This window comes from Nothobranchius furzeri, chromosome 2 (assembly GCF_043380555.1).
Source record: "Nothobranchius furzeri strain GRZ-AD chromosome 2, NfurGRZ-RIMD1, whole genome shotgun sequence".
Lineage (NCBI taxonomy): Eukaryota > Metazoa > Chordata > Actinopteri > Cyprinodontiformes > Nothobranchiidae > Nothobranchius > Nothobranchius furzeri.
Window position 1 is genome coordinate 19,809,465 of NC_091742.1, and position 20,406 is coordinate 19,829,870.

The 20,406-nt window shown below is 43.1% G+C and overlaps 1 protein-coding gene across 2 annotated transcripts in view; it reads left to right on the top strand.

The window, feature by feature from the left end:
* Positions 1-19,895, top strand: part of LOC107378161 (centrosomal protein of 128 kDa) — a 104,408-nt gene extending 84,513 nt beyond the window's left edge. Inside the window, exons 24-25 of one of the 2 annotated variants that reach the window (XM_015948232.3) lie at positions 16,847-16,955; positions 19,283-19,892. In XM_015948232.3, coding sequence (XP_015803718.3) covers positions 16,847-16,955; positions 19,283-19,341 — 168 coding nt within the window. In that variant the 3' untranslated portion in view covers positions 19,342-19,892. Of the gene's footprint in view, positions 1-16,846; positions 16,956-19,282 lie in introns of both variants that reach the window. The other variant, XM_054748382.2, reaches the window with a different exon arrangement.
* The last annotated feature ends 511 nt before the right edge of the window (positions 19,896-20,406 follow it).

The window sequence follows — 20,406 nt, forward strand, 5'->3', positions numbered from 1 at the left end:
GGACGCCGATAATGACTTCTCTGTTCCGAACATCCCTGATTTCTGCTCTCCCGACTCCTGTGCGAGACAAACTGGAGGATGTTGTGGGACTGGACTCAATGCCACATGTGCAGTTCAGAGACCATGTAGTCCACGCAGTGGACCGCTATCGGAAAGACAGTAACAAAATGATTGAGCAAGAAAAGTGCGCTCAGAGAAAACTCACGCAGTTGCACATAAATGATCTCCAGCACAAGGCGAAGACCCAGGCGGCAGTGGAGAAAAGTGACAGCAAGAGTGACAGTCAAACTCAAGCATTGCAGACAGCTGTGGCCCCGCCTCAAACTCCATCTCAACCGGTTATCAATGTCTACCCAAACCAGTATGGTAGACAGCAGCCCGGACCACAGAGACGATTTCCAAATCGTTTCCCCAATCGCTACCCAACCCGACAAGGCTGGGTGCAGCAGAACCGACCCCCACTTCCAGGTTCATGTTGGGGGTGTGGCCAGATGGGTCACCTGTATCGAGACTGTCCGAATCCAATTCCAAACCCTGAATGGTCTGGGCGTGGTCGTGGAACACGACCAAACCGGGGAAGAGGAGGTCCAGTTAATCCATGGGCAGCACAACAAGGATTCTAGGGATGCCCGGAGGGCCCTGGGGGGGAGGAGCAACTACCAATTTTAATAGCTAACGCCAATAAAGAACCAGTGATCAATGTTAAAATAGAAGGCAAATCGGTCCCAATGTTAGTAGATACTGGGGCAACCTACTCATGCATAAAATCAAATTATTCAACTCATCTCCCCATGTCTGAGAAAAGCGTAAAGACAACAGGGTTCTCGGGAACAAAACAAATAAACCCCTTAACAGCTCCAGTAAGACTAGCAGTTGATGACAGTGAAATCGTAATTCCAATTCTGATTTCAGACCAAACTCCAGTTAATCTACTAGGAAGAGATGCATTGTGTAAACTAAAAACAAAAATCTGGTGCACACCAGAAGGAATTTATGTAGATAGCTCTGGAATAAACTTTCAAATGACTGCTCAGACAGAATACGCTAAGGTCTACTGGCTTGGTGACATTAACAAGCCAGTCTCAGAGATGTTTCAACAGTGGGAAAAATTTATTGAAGCTCAAATTCCAGAAGCTACTGTACCGTTCAGTGACTATCACTGCACAATGACTTATGATCCATCATGCAGTAGAATCTTTGAAGAAAAATGGGACAAAGAAACAAAAGACTTGCACGTTAGGCTAGTGTCACAATACATCGTGATAGGACAGCAAGGTGCAGCTGTGAATGTGGAAGAAAACCCATTTATTGAAAAATGGCACACTGTGCCAGAATCAGCACCACACATTACCTTAATGGTAAACAAAGGCTTTGGGTCAAGAGATCTTGGACCAATGATGTTAACAGCAACTAAAACAGAGTGGCAGAAAACAGATAACCCGCTAATCTACACTACAAAAAATGCAGAAATGATTAAAATTCTCTGCGGTACCACCATGATGTCAAAACCACAGGTTGTAACAGTCGCAAACAAAAAACACATGCAGGGTGTAGCAGAATCAGAAACAGTTCAAAACAAGTTGAAAGCTGACATGCTAAAACAGGTTCCAGACCAGCTATGGTCCAAACATGACACGGATGTTGGACTGGTAACATCGGCAACTCCAGTTCAAGTGGAATTGAAGCCAAATGCAAGACTGCCTTATCGACCCCAATACCCACTAAAGCCAGAAGCAGAAGAGGGTATAAATGCAACTATTGAAGGTCTAATTCAAGCAGGAGTACTAAAAGAAACCTATAGCACATGTAACACTCCAATTCTGCCAGTGCTAAAAGCAGACAAGCTCAAGTACCGACTGGTACATGATTTAAGAGCTGTAAATGAAGTGATCACTGACTTTGACGCAGACGTGCCAAACCCAAGCACATTACTGAGTAACATTGATGGGGAAGCTAAATACTTCACGGTAATTGATCTGTGTTCAGCATTTTTTAGCATCCCATTGGCCAAAGAATCACAATATCTTTTTGCTTTCACGTTTCGTGGGAGACAGCTCACGTACAGAAGGCTACCACAAGGGCTAAAACACAGTCCACACATCTTTAATCAGATTTTGAAACAGAGCCTCGAAGGCATCGAGGTGAACAGCACTGTGATTCAGTATGTTGATGACCTACTGATTTGCGCACGAACAATCGATGATTGTCATCGTGACTCCATTAAAGTCCTACAGAAGTTAGCTCGGGGAGGACACAAAGCCTCTCTAACAAAGCTTCAGTACTGCCAACCACAGGTAGAGTACCTAGGGAGAGTAATCTCCCATGGGACTGTCGCCATCTCACCAGAACACGTGGAAGGTGTGAGCAAAGCTCCACAACCACAAACTGTCGGACAAATGATGACATTTCTGGGAATGACTGGTTTTAACTCCGAGTGGATTGAAAACTATGCTGAAAAAACCGCACCACTTAGGGCACTGATTAAAGATGCTGGAAGTGAGTCTTTAAAATCGACTCTAAAATGGACAAATGAAGCTAAGATAGCTTTTGAAACCATCAAACAAGACATGCAAACTGCGCCAAGTTTAGCAACACCTGACTACACAAAACCATTTTTGCTGTACGTCGCAAACAGACATGACATGTATGCCTCTGCAGTGTTAATGCAGGACACATGCAGTGGACGTCGGAAACAACCTATTGCGTACTACAGTGCAAAACTTGACAATGTGGCACAGGGATGGCCCCCTTGTTATCAAGGATTGGCTGCTTTGCACTATGCTTATGAGAAAGCCTCAGTGATAACAATGGGATATCCTGTGACCATCTACACACATCACAAAATATCTGAACTAATCAACCGAGGGAAGTTTGTGTTAAACCAAGCAAGATGCCTGCAGTATATGCCACTACTGACATATCCTGACGTTGTCATAAAGAGGTGTACCGCAGCAAACCCTGCTAACAGTGTTCCCTTTGAGTTTGAAGGAGAACCACATTGCTGCATAGCCGAGGTATCTAGATACACTAAGCTAAGGCCTGATTTGGAATCTACCCCTTTCGACCAATCTGATGTCACCTATTTTGTTGATGGTTCATGTTTTAGAGACTACTTAGGAAACCATGCAGCGTTTGCTGTTGTGGAAAAAGTAGATGACAGATTTGAAACAGTAAAAGCTGAAAAGTGTAACCAACCCTGTTCTGCGCAGCTAGCGGAACTCAAAGCCCTGACCGAAGCTTGCAAGTTGGCAAGTGGCCAGGTAGCAACTATTTACACTGACTCTGCATACGCCCATGGTGTTTGTCACCTGTTTGGAAGTGTGTGGAGACAAAGAGGTTTTAAGAAGACGGATGGTACACCCATCCTTCATGGAAAGCAGATCAACGAGCTGATCTCAGCAATGATGCTTCCATCGAAACTGGCCATTGTAAAGTGCCCTGCGCACCGCAAGGGTAACTGTGATGTCATCAGAGGCAACAATGCAGCAGATGAGGCGGCAAAATCTGCCTCCAGGTGTGAAGAAGCCATTTTGGCACCTGTAATATCATTAGAGCCTGCAATAACACCAGAAGACATCATTCTGATTCAGGAAAAGGCAGAGAAAAGCGAGCAGCAGTGTTGGAGAAGAAGAGGTGCAACAATGGACTCAAGCGGCTTGTGGAGGTCTCATGAGGGCTTGATCGTTGCACCTGTCTCCTTGCTGACGATGCTAATCTCGGAAAGCCACGGTCCTGATCATTGTGGTCGTGCAGAGGTGCTGAAAAGACTTAACAAACAAGGTTACTGGTCACCATACCTAAAAGCCATGGTTGAGGAAGTAATAGATCAGTGTGACATTTGTGCTGAGAACAATGTAAAAAAGGGCATCACAGTCCCAGCGGGACACATTCCAGTGCCCGAAGGTCCTTTCAAACATTTGGTCATTGACTATGTTGACATGATTAAGTCTGTGCATGGGAAACGGTACATGCTGGTAATCATTGACAGATTCAGTCGGTGGATCGAAGCTGTTCCCTCTAAAGATCTAGGTTCAGAAACAGTGGTAAAGTTTCTAGTCAGAGAAGTGATTCCTCGCTTTGGTATCCCGTCGGAAATAAGCTCGGACAATGGTCCTGCTTTTGTTGAAAAAGTCCTTAAAGGTGTGTTGCAACAACTAAGGATAAAGCAACGATTAGGATCAGTTTATCACCCCCAGAGCCAAGGGATGGTCGAGCGAGCGAATCTGACGTTGAAGTCTAAAATCTGCAAAATCTGTGCTTGTACTAACCTTAACTGGGTTGATGCATTGCCGCTTGCCTTAATGAGCTATCGCATGCAAACTAACAGAAGCACGCATCTTTCACCTCATGAGGTCCTAACAGGCAGGCCAATGCCAGCTCCTCAGCTTAGAGGACCCCACAAGGGGCCTTCGCTGGAACAGCTAGAGCTTGAATTCAAAAGCTATATCAAGCAACTAACCAGCATCCATAAAGCCATCTATTTGCAGGAAAAGAGAAAGGAGCTCGTCTCTAGCGCAGGCGCAGACGGGCCGGTAGTTCCTGGAGACCAGGTGTACATCAAAGTTTTCAGGAGGAAGTGGCACGAACCGTGACGAGAGGGTCCCTACAAAGTGGTTCGAGCAACGCCAACAGCAGTCCAGGTCGAAGGAGGATCGACGTGGCATCATCTGACGCACTGCACGAAAGTCAAAGACAAAACTCAGGGCAGTATTGTGCCTAACGTAACAAACCGGCATGATGGCCGGAGGAGAGAAGGGCGTGCTAAGCCTGATGACAGTTCTGTTTTGGATAACACTAGGGGGTCTGATGATGGTGCTGGAGGAGGTGAAGATGGAGACGATGGCCGAGGAGCGACTCGTCGACCCATCACAAGAGCATACGCCAGACGACTTGGCCAACGACGAGGCAGCATACCATGATCAAGTTAAGTACAATTCAGCAGGCCGGATGCAACATAGGTCGGCATCCCTGCCTGCATTCGACGTAGCAATTGTTAAAACTGGTGATATAACCACAGTTCCAAGTAATGTTTTAACTACTAGCGCTACTGCTACTGTGATCCCTGATGTTTTGACTACCACAGCCCCTGTTGGAAAGGTGAGGGCCGACTGGAGCTCTTCCTCTCTTTTACAGCTAGTGACTCCACTGATTTCAAGATCTAAAACAACGCCGATTAGCAAGCTGAGAAGCGTAACCGCTAAGCCACCTGTCAGTACTACAACTCCCACAGGAGGTGTAGCTGTGAAATCTGGCTTTCCCACTGCAACCTCTGGTGGTAACCATGTTCGTAATCTCACTCAGAAAGGACAAAATGAACAAGAAGTGACCAATCGCAAAGCTGTACCTAAGCCACTATTTGGGCCGATTAGACCTAGGCCCGGGAGTAACACAGGACCTATCTCCCCTAGAGCGGGCAGACCATTGCCGATAGAGGATAGGCTTTGGGATGCCGCCATGCAAAATAGTTGGTATAAATGGGCTTTGTATACGACGAGAGAAATGACTCCTAATGACTGCATAGTGTGCGCTCAAGCACCCGGAATGTTACCTGAGGTTGTTCCGGAAAAGTATACTTCTAGTGAGTGTGCCATTACACAACAACGCACATGTAAGACTAGAAAGGTAATAGAGATAAATAAAAAGATTCCACCTCTTCTTAAGATGCCATTGTGTGGATTCCAATGCAGATTGCTCCATGGTACACGAGATAAGTACAAATATGTTGAAAAATATGCAGAATATAACATCCTAGAGGAATGTGCTGAATTTGCGATCCAAACAGACCAAAATGGTCCTCCAACGGACTACAAAATTGATTATAGTGCTGATTATGAATGTTTTGCAAGCGGAGGTTTCGCTGACGATGGAGGAGTGGACGTAGGTAATACATCTGTCAACTGTAACGTCACTTGGGTATTATCCTGGTTCCCGCATGCAAATATGACGCCACTTCTCATTGATACCCCTGTTTGGTATGAAAACCCTGTAACTCTTAGTCAGGACTGTGATAACATATCGATGACGATCCCCACTCTGGATCTCATAGGTGAGCAAGACATTCCAGTGGCCGACAGCTACTGGATGTGTGGTGGTGATGTTCTAATGAATGTTTTGCCAAGTTTTTGGGTTGGGTTGTGTACGCTAGTACGTATGAAAGTTCCAGTGACTATCTTGCATGAAGGTGTGAGTGAATTACTTCAGTTGGAGATTACCAATAGACGTAGGACAAAGAGGTATGATGTGTTTGATCATAAAGTGCATTTAAACGCCATAGGACTGCCAACAGGAATTCCCATAGAATTTCAAGCAAGAGATGAGGTAGTAGCAGGTTTAGAGTCAATTCTTCCTTGGATAACAATAAATAAGAATGTGAAATGGATCAACTATGTTTATTTTAATCAGCAAAGAATCTTAAATTACACAGTAAATAACCTTGGCCTCTTGGGTGAACAACTTCATGCCACAGTCAAAATGACTTTGCAGCATGACCAGGCTTTGGACTGGTTGCTGGCCGAGAAAGGTGGGCTCTGTAAGTTTCTGAACTCCAGTGGGCAAGAATGTTGCACCTACATTCCAAGTAATACGGCCCCTGATGGTGCATTTACTGAAGGCATGAGGAAATTGAAAGATTTAAAGATAGAGCTGAAGGAGAATGCAGGCAGGGAAAGCTGGTCCTTAGACTCCTTAGCCCTCAAATTGGGTCAGTGGGGAGCTATTTTGGTAAAAGCAGGAATTAGTGCAATAGTAGTACTAATTCTGATTTCTCTATTGGCATGTTGCATCCTACCTGTTGTGAGGAGACTGTGGGAGCGAACTCTGGCTGCCCAAATGAACCTTGCTGCGTCGTCTCAATATGTGCAAATGGAAATGGCCGCAATGGACTCAGCACGACACCCAATGTGCCTGAAGAATGGGACGGCTGATGGGACAACGGCGGAGTAATCTTTGCGTCTCATCATAGATGTTGCTGTTGTGGTTACATGCACTCGACTAAGGAATCGGCCTCAAAGTCCTCTTCCAGCGGCAAGACCCCTGCAGCAGTCATCAATAAAACTGAACTTGACTCTTATGTTTTCTTCACTCCATTTCTTTTTCAGTTCTGCAGCTGGGACTCTGACTCTGTTCTCTATTTCAGTTGAGCAGTTGTGTTGTTACGTTGAGTATATTCATTACACCTCCTGTTGTGTTTAACTTTTATAGGTTTAGTCACAGCGACATCATCTAGTCGTTCATTAGTATCCACGTCAATCATTTATTTCACATGAGTTTGTATTTTTGATTGCATATTCACGTACAGTTACTGGTTGCAATATTGCTAAGGGTAATTAATGCTCGATCATGCTTATGATTTTGTTCTCTGTTGGAAGGTTTCATCAGTTTGTTTTCTCTTACGTGCGTTCTTTTGTTAATTCACTGTTACCTAATGTCTGCCATATACTTAGGCTAGGCTTGCATGCTCACTCTGTGCTTTATGTGACCGTCCTGTTTTGGGGCCAGGAGGTCAAGGGGGAATTTTTCCTGTTAAGAACAGCGGACAGGTTTTCGCCCCCTTACAGTTTGCGCATGCATTTTGATGTGACTGAGCTGGTTAAAGACGTCACATTCCATATTGTGTTTTGAAGCTGATACTTACTTTGTGTACTCATCCAAGTGTTGGTTTGCAGTTACTTCGTCGTTACATATATGCCTATATAGTTTGGTTGAAGTTTGTAGTGTATTTGTCATTTTGCCATTCGACACCCATTTACTGGTTTATGTTAACGTTCACTTATGTGTTAAGTTATATGTTATGTAGCCAGCTTATTAATGGGGGTGGACACCCCCATGGGGGGGATCTGTAGGAGCTAAAAGCAGTGTTTTGTGTACTGCATGTTGACATGTTGCTTATCAATGCCAGCCGGTTATCAGGCAGCCCAGCTGCTGAGTACATGCTCCAAAAACATGTTGATCTGCCCAGCTTATGTAAGTTTCAACTACTTTTGACCATATTAGGATGTGGAAGTAGCACCCCATCATTTCTCAGAATCAAAAGGGAGGTGGGGGTTGAATAGTATAACTGATGCTGCGTGGTGTAGGGGAGTGGGCTTTTTGCAGAAGGATCTCCAGCCGAGGTGGTTAGATCGAAGCTGGACGCTGTCCCCTGTGAAGTGTTGGTGATGTATGGATGAGTTGTGTAAATAAATGCCCCCCGCTGAGTTTGGACAGAACCTGTCTCCTTCTTGTTTTTGATAAGGAAAAAGAACCACACATCACACACTTACCAAAAGACTGTATTAGGGAATAGCTTAAAGGGCCCAGGTCCTTAAACCTTTGTATGATAAAATATGACTGTTAGCACTATTGAGATTTAATTTGATCTTAAATAGGGGTGTAGGGTTTCCTCCAGAAAACTTGTTAACCCCGGTTTCACACTGAAAGCATCGGTGTTGCGGAACGTCACTGCTTTAAATAGAATCCATTATGTATGTCTACGGAGTGTTTCAAACCAGCAGCGATGCGGCAATTTCCAGGCATGCCTTAGAAGCGGCGCGCCACACCGCTAAACATATGGTTGGGTTCTATTTTTGCCGCGTGCTGCTTCTGGGATGCGTGGATTTCCGCAGTTAACATATGGCTCACTAGCCTAGTGAACTAGACCAAATTATTGCCTTTGTATATTCACAGGGTTTTTTCCATTTGATGACATATCTCCTTTGCAAGTTTCCCTGTTGTCATACTTTCTTATAGTATAACCAAACTCTCCAGTGTTTTGTGCCACTTAGGTGCCATGTTTGCTGCTGTTGTGGTTATTAGCCAACAAATAGTTTGTAAGTTTTACTTATCCTTTGGATTCATCAATAAAATTTGTAAATATGGAAATATTTATCGATTCTATTACTTAATTAGGATATCTGTGGATATGCCTCAGGGCACCACCCCTTTTAACAGGGGAAAAATGAATCCAAACCTCTATCAATCTGTCTAAAGTTCATGAAATTCTTTTAACGAGCGGCGGTCATATTCTATCCAACACAGACAAATTCACTTGAGACGAAACTTAATTGGCAATAACATTTATTAACTAATATAACCACCTCAGCTCCTCCAAGGCGCTAGCCAATCAACATGTCAACCAACTGGTTTTGTCAAACAAACAACAAACAAGGAAACAATGGAATGATAATGTGAAGTAACAATCTAATCAGACCGGTGCGGTGAGATGGTGATGTAATCAAGCAAAGGTGGGGTTGCTTGATGATGTAATCAGACAGAGATAGGCTGATTACCAACCTGGAGGGAGTTTTGAAAAACAAAATGGCGGATCCTTTGTTTGGTTGAACAAAGGATCGAAACTAGGTGTGTGTGTGTGTGTGTGTGTGTGTGGAATTTAGCCTGTCTTCCAAAAACACGTATAATCAGCGGGCTTGGGCCCTCTGATCAGACGCGCATTTGACGGTGTGAGCAACGTTCACAGTAAACTTAATCAAAACACTTCAAATCGCTTCACCAAGTTCAAGAAAAAAAAAAACAACAGATCAATCATAAAGGCAAATTAAATATCTAAACAGTCTTTCTGGCCTGGCCACAGCATAAACAAACTTAGATATTAAAAACAATAAGAGAAACGGGGCTTACTTCGAGATGGTCCGTTGGCGTTTTTAGTACGGAAGAGAGAGAGACCGTCTATTATTTTAAAGCAGTCACGTGGTCAACCGCTTGTTTTGGACTATTAGAGAAGCGGGAGAGAAAGAGAGAGAGAGAAAAAAGAAAAATCTTGAATGAACAGACACAAGGCGTCCCTCTGTGTCCGGGGCTGAGCAGATCAGATGGCGTTGGTCTGTTGATCCCAGCAGCTAGGCCTCACACACACGCCGTCCGGAGTGGTAGGAGCAGAGGCGGGGGTCTCCTTACACCAGGTGAACTGGACAGGGGAGAGAAAGAGTTCCGCTCTGCGCCTCGGCTTTATAGACTCGTCCAGCGGGCGGTTTCTGTAGGGGCTGGTATCCATCGGGGCGTGTCAGCTGCTGTCGGCTGCAGGGGATCATGGGGCATGGAGTCCCTGCTGGCGCCTATATTAACATGCTTTATTGTCTACGCTTCAGGGCGTAGATGGCACAGTCCTTTGGAGAAAATACTGCGTAGTAATTTTCTCCTGAGGGCAGGACCCCAACACTGCTGAGTAAATATGTAAGCTACACAACGTGCAGGGTGACATCATTCGCACCAACTGGAATTGATAAAGGAATCATTTGCAAAAATGGCAAACTATTCCTAAGAATTGAAACGTGGGAACCAGTTCTTAACAAGTACCAGTTTTCAGTTCTCACCCTTATCTTAAATATGAGTTATTTTTGTCACCTTAACTTTACACCCAGAAATGAAATGGTCTGTTTCAGCTAAGCTCTGCCCACACCCACTGACAAAACATGCTTCTTAGGGATGTCAATTGCTGTATAGAGCTCCGGGAGTTGACGTCACTTCTCCCGGCATGCAACAGTTCAAATCGAAACGGCGCCATATTGGCATGCAGAAACCGGCAGCTGGACTATTTGTTATTGTCAGAAAACTCAATCAAACGGGAAATATGGTAGATTCCTGTTGTGCCCCAGGATGCAGAACAGACGCGGACGACATAAGGAATGAGCCTTCTACAGGATTCCCCAGGATCCGGAGCGCCACAAACGTTGGATCATTGTAGTAAAACGTGCTAGTGACCGGGCGAAAATGAAACTGTGGGATCCCGAGAGTAAAGGTTTTCGCTTATGCACCGACCACTTCATATCAGGTATTTAAATCAACGTTTCCTCAACTGTGTATGGTATTTATTTTAAATGCTTTTATTATGATTCTTAGTGGGCTTCCTAAACTTATTTTGGCGTGGCTTTTTCTGTCTTATTACTCATAGCAACAAGTAAACATCACGTAAAACGTTGCCTCGTGAGTTCTGCGTGCTGCCGTTTCCGTGTTTTATGATCACAGCAATTAACCGGCTAAGCTGTATTTCATTTTTAAGCAATGGTTGATCAGATCACACATAAAAAGCACTTTGGATTGCTATTATCTGTCTCACCGAGACTACTTACGTGTAAATCTGTTATTTGTCCGTCCATCCATCCATTTTCATCCGCGTATCCGGAGTCGGGTTGCGGGGGCAGTAGCGTGACTTCCCTCTCCCCAGCCGCCGGAGCCAGCTCCTCCGGGTAAATCCCAAGGGGTTCCCCGGTCGGTCCGGTGTTGTGCCGGTAAGAAGTCTGCTCCGACAGCTTCTGGCGTCGGAGCGGGCAGTAGAGTCGAGAGTCCCAGACCTTCTCCCCAGCTCCTCCGGCCGGGGGAATCCCAAGGGGTTCCCCGGTCAGGTCCGGTGTAGTACCGGTAAGAAGGCCGCTCCGACAGCTTCTGGCGTTTTTAAAAAGTATCCCAGGGGCACGGTAAGGGTCGGAGATGTTTAGTCTATTTAATTTCTGACTATATAAAACGATTTCTTCTGTTTTAAAGTGTGAAGTAAACTCCGACGAAGTAAAATCCAAGCGGATCCCGTTCATGTTCATGGTTACATCCGTGTTTGTTTACCTTTTTTTGCATGCCAAAATGGCGTCCACTAACTGAGAGTCACGTGGGGTCCGGAGCTCTATTGGCCGTGTCCTGATGCCAGTTTGACTCCTGGTGTCAGCAGTAATTTATTTAGCCAGCTGAAGCAGATTTCTTATATATTTTAATTTTATTGATTATTTTCTGCAAAATATTTTGTTTCTGTAAAGATCTGGCAAGTGTAGCTAAAAAAGAAGAAAAAAAATTACTGCGGAGACCGGGAGTCAAACCGGTTCAAAAAAGCATGCCGTTCTAGGCACTAGGCTACCAAGTCTGTTACAAAATGTCAGTCACCTATGACACATATCTTGTGCTGGCCATAATTTGTCAGAATATCCACTGTGGTGCTGGTGGAGGTCATTATGTCATTGGTGACATGAAGGTCATATTATCAACTGCAGCCTGAAATCAACTGCTGTATTCTTGCAAGTCGGAGAAAATGGGTGTTAGTGACCTACTTCCAGAGGAGGCAGGTTCCATGTCTGACTAGCTTCAGAGTAAGGACTAGGGTTTGATGACGTACATTGTTTCAATCCATGTGTTTGCAGGCTTTTCCAAAATATCTGAAAAATTGCAGCTGAGACAGGAAAATGCATGAATTGAGCAAAAGTAGGTTTGAAGATAGTTTTCATGAGGAAATAACAAAATCTCATGGTTTTTCCATAATATGGCTCCTTTAATGAGTCCCAACAACAGTACCAGGCTTTTTCGCCATTTCCATCCCAAACCTCACGGCTGTGCTCAGACAGAGCTGGTTGGATGAGGAGAGGCTGACTCCGAGAGCCTTTCACGAGCTTGACTCACCCACACAGATGCCAGTGTGTTGCACTGCACCTCATTTACAAGTTGTGTGAATAAATGAATAATTTCACGTAATGCTAATGCATCATTGTTTGTGAGAGTGAGCCGTTGCAGCATAAGTGTACACTCAAACAAAACCCTGAACATTACCAGCCACTGTTAATTGCTACCTTGGTGTTCTTTGCTGTAAAACAGTCAAGGGAGCCATCACAGTTGACAGCTGATTGCCATCAGCAGTTTGCAACCTCCGCTAAACAGTCATTCAACAACTTTTTAAATGGTTTTGCTCTTCTAGATTACCTCCTTGCTTGGCTTAAATGACTCCCGTGTTGAGTGATAAGGGGCAATTGCATTAACTTAATAGCTGCTGTTCACTTGAGGATTGTTTAAAGAAAACGAACGGACAAGATCTATGTGAGGTTTCATTTTGATCCATGGAAGGGAACACTGTTTACATCACTTTTAGACATCAGTGTCACTAAAATTGGATTTACTACCATATTTGACAAGATCAATGTTTTATATTTAGGTGTCAGTTCAAGAGGGGACGCTTGTCTGCCTGTTTACTGGCAACGTGCTTCCAACTCTCAGAGGCTCATGTTTTAAAGGGGCCATGTATGGTAATGGAAATTCCACTTTTTGGAGCTTTTTACTATGTTGTCATTTCCTCACGAGAAATACCTCCAAACCTGTTTTTGGTTGCATTCATGCATTTTGCTGCCTCTGCTTCAATTTGGTCCATGTAAATATTATTCCTGCAGAAATTCCTGGAGAAAGTTGCCCAGTTGCATCACCAAGCATTTTCCCTCCCTCTGAAGCTGGTCTGGTCTCATTTCTGAAAATCTGGATGTTCCGTGGATATTCTGACAAATTACTTCTGCATGGTGGACAAAAAACTGCCATAAAATCATGCATCGTGTCTACAAAGATGTACGTACTGGCCAGCTCAGGATACGTGCCTTAAGCTGGGCAGACACTGTGCGACTTTTTCACTCGTAGCACTCAGCTTCAGCTCAAACTGTACGACTTCCTCGCAGAGCAGATCTCACGAGTCATGCGCTCACACTGTACGTCTGGTAGCAACACATCGGACCTAAAAAATATGCTAAAAATAGCAGTTTTTACACAACACATCAGACTTTTTTGTCTTGCCTGTTGTCCTTCAGGAGTGCTGCAGGAGGACACACAGGGATCTATGGGGGTTGGATGAGGGAAACGAAATAAAGAAAGTAAATCCGTGTTTTGTGATCAGTTTAATTTGACATGAACACGACAAACACGTTTTCTTGACAATCTTTGTGAGTAAAAAAACGTTTGGAAATACGAACAACGTGACTCATTAGGGAAATAGCGGGTGAGCGGTGTTGATGCATGATCGTGCCTTGAGCGGTTCTGATACTTTTTGGGTCGCAGCCGCTCGCAGCGCCGCTTCAACAGTGTGATACCCTCACGAGGGACGAGCAAAATATCAAAGACGCCAGAAGTCCGTGCGAGCTCGCCATTGCTGATCGGTAGCTGGTCACGTGGTGTTAATCGCCTCTCGTAACCCCCGTAGACTGCACGACGCTCAGCGCAAAACTCGCCCTGATCTTGTGGATTCTCGCACGAGTGGAAAATCGGCTCAAAAAAGTGAAAAAGTCACACAGTGTACGCCCAGCTTTAGGCGACCGCTATTTAGTAACATACTCAGTGGTCCAGAGGTTAGTATGAGGAGCTGCCATGTAATTTTGTGCAGGTTTGTCTCCTGGTCGCATTAATAGCTTTTTTCTTTCTTTTTTTTCTTAGCTACACTTGCCAGTATTGTTTTCACTCCTTTATTGTTAAACTGTTTAAAACATGAGGACTAATCTGTTTCTTTTACTTTCATTGTTTATTCATCCAGTGAATCCATGCAAGGTGAGAAGAGTAAGTCAACTAAAACGCTGCTTGGAAAATACTAAATTCAAAGATGTTTAGAATCACAATATATTTAGCTGAAAATAATCAGTAAAACTCCCAATAACTGGAAGTCCAAAAACTGTCAATATAAATAAATGAAATCTGCTTCAGCTGGCTAATAAAGTTACTGCCAACACTGGGAGTCAAACCCGCATCAGCCCATGACAAAGCAAGACGAAAGGCAGGTGCTTAAAGTGACAGTGTGTATTTTTCTTGGCGACAGGGGGCAGTAGATAGCTAAATCATTGCAAGCAAGCAGTATTTTTGTGTTTGAGTATGACTTTACCAACGGATGCCCATTAGGGTCAAAAAGCCCTGGGGAGTGCAAACTTTAGCACAACGACAAAAGCACATCTGACTCCCTTTCATCACTGGAAACAAGTGAAGAGGTAAATGTGTAAAACAACATTTAAGAATGATAAAAGTTTCGTAACCGTTTGTTACAAATCAGTAAATTCATTTTGTCCTCATGGGCTTCCGTAGAAGGAAACATGGCATCTAATATGGCGTCGCCCAGAGACTTAGACCCACTCCCGTGTATTTTAGACCTGATTTTTATGGTTATATGCTATGAAGCCACTAATATTTTTCAACAACTGGGCTTCATTTCATTCATTTTCAACAATGTTTTGATGGATGTTTCCAGAGATTAATGGTAAAGACTACACATTGTCTCTTTAAACCGCTGGACTACCAAGGCCAGTACAACAGCAGCCTTGCCTATGATACTGTTGTAGGAGCGTTTTGTCGGAACAGATATGGGCGGAGCTTTGCTAAGTCGAACCGCTCCAGTTCCGTGAAAAATTCAGGTTGAGTAAAATAACTCGTATTTAAAATATATTACATCTCAAAAGTGCCAACAGTTATGTTTTAGCACAGCGGCTCCCAAACTTATTTAGCCGCGCACCCCCTTCTATGTCCCGACCAAGTCGACGCACCCCCCAGCCCCACATCAGGGCATGGGTATATATATATATATATATATATATATATATATATATATATATATATATATATATATATATATATATATATATATATAGCCATGCCTAGGTAGCACATAAAAAATGCAATTTAACGGTTTTCTTAAAGTAGGAACGATTAACCTGCGGTAAGAGCGCTCTCCTTCCTTCTGCTCTGTGTAAACCTGAACTGGTCACCTACTTGTGCGTAATCAAATGTCTATAGGGGAAAAGATGGAAAAGATATAGCCATGAGGTTCACTTTTGCCTCAGACTGACTTATTGCTGTTTTATGGTGTGGCTGAATCTGCAATCCGCTGCCACGCGGACTGGAATAAAAATGCTGCAGTAACATGAGTTGTGGTCAGGTTCAAGTGGAGTCACTGGCTGGAGCGGACTCGAATTTCATACGTCATCCCAAAATAGAAGCTAATATCTTAATATGACCTTGAATGAAAAATGTTGTTATAAAACCTCTTAAAAGTTTTTTTATCACGGAGGAGGCAGCGCTCATTTCTGCCTTCAGTCTGACGGCACAGCCAGGGCCGGAGTTTGCGCAGCGTGCGCATGTTCAATCAGTGTGTGTGTGTGTGTGTGTGTGTGTGTGTGTGTGTGTGTGTGTGTGTGTGTGTGTGTGTGTGTGTGTGTGTGTGTGTGTGTGTGTGTGCGCGCGCGCGCGCGGCACAGCTCCATGAGCTGCTCCAGTCACCGCGTCTTGTTATTGACACTATTTAAACCAATGTTGTAAAACTACTTATGCCCAGCCCAGATGTGCTCACTTGTGCACTCGTGAGCCGTGGTTGCGCTGGAACGCGTCTGACCTCTGACAGACGCACTCTGAACTTCAGATCTTCAGCACGCTGTTAATAGCCTGACACGTTTAGAATGCTGTCCCACAGTCAGTGTGCTAATATAATAATATAATAATGCTAAAATGCTCAGATGGGAATCATTTCTTGATTTATTTTGTTACATCCACAATGTTCTGTGTGTGAGGTTTACAATGTCAGAACACCTGCATGAGACAGGTGTTAATTACAATCTGCCAGAATGACTCACCACCTTCAGATTTCTCCAACACCGATAAAAATGATCAAATACGGAACATATCTTGCTATTAACAGCGTGCGCAGGCCAGAGTGCTGAAGCTCGGAGCATTGTTATTATGAAGCTAGGGCACATGCGGAGGACACACACACACACACACAAGCAAAATATACTTGTTTTCAATTGCATTTATTGGGCCCACTTAATTTTTCTTAGGCCCACCCACAAATGAGTATCTGGCTATGCTAATGGTGACATATGACAGACTTCTCTGAGCTCCGCGGCCATTACACTTTTCACCTCGCGCACCCCCTAGTGGCAGCTCACGCACCCCACACTTAGGGAATCCCTATTTTAGCATATATTGTGACTACCTTTGCTTTCAAGAGTTTATAATAGCATGATGTGGAATCTTTAAAGCATCCCTAATGAGTAAAGCAACTGAGTTAAACTGCTCCATTCACAAGTGGCTTGCTTGCCAAACCTTTTCACTTATTTTGATGTTTTTGTTTTACCTGTTGGTGTTCCAGGAAGAGACGCGTGATGCCACCTCCAGGAGTTTAAGATTAGCTGTTCTGTCTTCCTCTATCAAAGGTTCCAACGCGTTCCTCAGCAGCATGATGAGGTCGGACTCGATATGTAAGTGTTCATTTGTTTTTGGATGATAATCGTGTTCTTTTTTAATATCAGTGTTCATTTTGTTGACATAGTGTTTTCAGGGTTTTTTGGAACAAATGAATTTTTGCGAAGGAAAACAAAATGAAAACTAAGAAAACTGCATCTATAAAGACTAAATTATGACTAATATTGATCGACATTTTCCTCGACAAATGAAAGACAACAGTGAAAATTGATTGTAACGAAAATCCAATCAGAAAATGGAAAAGATGGGAGAATGTAAGAATTGACCAGTCAGCAAATGGAACAAGTGGGACTAGATGAGAAATCAACTAATGATAAATGACCTGCTCTTGTATAGCGCCTTTCAGAGTCAGAGTATTCCAAAGTGCTTTACACTACAGGGTATCATTCATTCATTCACACACTCACACACTGATGGTGATGAGCTACGATGTAGCCACAGCTGCTCTGGGGCGCACTGACAGAGGTGAGTCTGCCGAGCACAGGCGCCACCGGTGTTGGTACCAGATTGGCTCTGGGACCTGTGCCTGCCGATGACGTCACACTGCATATTTGGCTGAAGGCAGGACTTACTAAAGTTACAATACCACATTCATAAAAGTTACGTTAGCACGTTGACACTAAAGGTTTTGATTGGTCGGAACAAATTTGCGGTTGAAGTCCTGTAGTCTAACAACCAAACTCTTTTCGGAGAAAATAGGTTTATATTGCCAAAGGAAACTGATTTTGATGACATGGGGCAAAAAATTAGCAAGCAACATTTTTAATGACTGAATGGATTTATTTACAGAAGAACTAACGAAATTTACAGAGGAATATTTTTTGTAAGTCATCTGTTTGAATGAACTTAACTCATTCTCTGCCAGCCGTTTCCTGATCAGAAAAGCCCTTCGCTGCCAGCGTTTTTCAGAGTTTTTACTGTTTTTTTAAGTCACAGAACATTATGCTCTATGATGATGGCAATGCCAAAACTACCAAAACAAAGAGGAGATTCACTTGTTACATCAGGAAGAATCCGCTCATTTCGAGCGTTATCCGTTCTTTCATAATCCGTTGTCGAATTGTGATCGGCAGAAGCTTTTCCGGTTCGCGGCTCACTTTTTTTACAGCAGCGGCCCAAAACGATCTCCTAACACATGGATTTTTTGCTTTCTGGTCACGTGACATGTGACGTACGCGGATGAAGATCGGTGTTAGAGCTGGGATATTTGTTCTCATGGTGCGGGGGCTCGTTGCGACGCCCACACAGTAAAAAAAATGCAAATGACGACTTTAGTCATCATTGGCAGTGAACGGTTGGATTTGAAATGACGACTTTTGTTTTCAATGGCAGTGAATGAGTTAATACAAGAACAATTTCAGTAAATCATTTTTCAGGAGGGCAGCTGGAATAAGGAGTAAAATAGTTTATAGTTTTTAAAACTGTGTCCAGCGCTAAACAGGAGACTTGACAGGTGTCAGTGCAGGCTCCACCTCTTCTGGTTCCAACTCCACTATGTTGGACGTCTTGTCCTCTTCTGCACTTGTGGATCACTCTGGGGCTGTGAACTGTTCACACTGAAGATTGTTTGATGTTGCATTTCAGTTAAGTTTGAACAGCCCCACAATTAAATCGGATATACTCATAAAATTGGAATGGCGCATCAAGGCCTGCAGTGTGACCCTAGCCTATTTCATTTACAAGTGCTGCCATGTTGTAACTTTAAAACCAGAATCTTTACCCTCAGCCAACTCCCCACCACACAACCATGGTTATGAACTTATTACAAAAACATGCTATATTTGATGACACAACCAAACATTCACAAGGAAAGTCAAATTAAAAATGTCTTTGTTGTACTTTTATGTTTTGAATCAGGACAATGTCCTATTCGTTTAGATGATGTGGTGGGTTTGGAGCGTACCACAGACAGCCACTAGGGGGTGCTATGGTTTAATTTAGGCTTTTTATTCAGATACCGCTGATGTGATTAGCTCAAGGAGACAAACCTAGTTGCGCTCCTGAACCCGACTTTTCTCAACATTTCTAACAATATATCAGATATTAGCTTAATTTTTGTCATAATTCTGGAACAGGTGTTTCCAGAATTTTCTTGAATAACATTTTTTTAACCTTTACACCAAAAATTTCTCTGTGTGAATCATGCACCACTGTTTCCAGTAGAGCAACTTTCAACTGTTAGCCTTTGTTATTGCTGAAGTAACATTCCCAACACCGAACTGAGTTTCTTTCAGCACATTGACTTGTGAGAACAAATGAACAGTTCTATGTTTGAAAAGGTATTCCCAATAATCTTTCTGTTTCCTTTTACTCATTTCTGCAGCTTCTCCCAAGCGTCTGACCAGTTCAGATTACAATAAATCCAAAGATGATGGGACCTGACTCTTTAGTTCTACCATTAGCTGAGCTCCATAATTCCCAAACATCTCCTCCTGCCTGCTGTGGACCCAGAACACACTCAGCTGAAGCCTTAACCCAAGAAGAAGCTGCTTGAGAGCAGAAGTGGACGCTTTAATTAACACGTCCAGTCACTGTGAAGGAGACTTAACTGTGAAATATTTCATATACGCACTTGTACTAAATGCATAAAACCTGAAACCAGACATTTTAGTGCAAAACCATAGTTACATTTTATTTGTTTTAAGGCTGTTTTATTCATAAATCATGTGATCATGCCAATGTGTTGGTGCTAAACGTCTGCTGTATGCAGGAGCTCTGTTGCCTTTAAAACAAACTGTTGTTGTTTTTAACTAATATGTTATATTTATCTTCAGTGTGTTTCTGCTGTAGTGTCCTTTTTAATGACCTGACATGTTTCTGCACAACTTTATATTTTTAGTGCATACAAAGGAAAAAAAAGAAAAATATATCAAATGTCTATTTTTTATGAATTGTTCAATAAACATTCTGCAAATAAATCTGCAGGTTTCTCAGACTTTTTAAGCAGAAATAACACCATATATGTATATATTTTTTTATTTAGACTTTTTTAACTAAACAAACATCAAAAGTACCAAAATTGCTAAAAATTAAACAGTTAGCAGAGGTTTTGGATAACAAATAATTTTTATAGTGGTGGCATATAACATTTAGTGCAAGGTTGCTTATGTAATCGTCACCCTTGAGTGTAACTTGAAAATAACCTTTACTCTGGACACCCAGAACTGATCCCAACACAGAAATGCTAAAAAGGCCAATTTCACAGCAGAAATAAACATGTTTACAGCCTGGTTAAAAAAAATAAATAAATAAATGGAGTTCCATCATAGCTTCAAGGATTAGCTCAGTTAGCTAATAGCTACATTGGTTCATTTGCTCATACTCAACACTCTGATTAGATACTGTTGGGTAAGAGATTTTTAGCACTGACATGAGGTCTCTGCCCAGAAGATTTATCAGGCAGTCTGTTGATTGACAGGCTCACAGCTAGGTCGGCTCCTCTGTGTT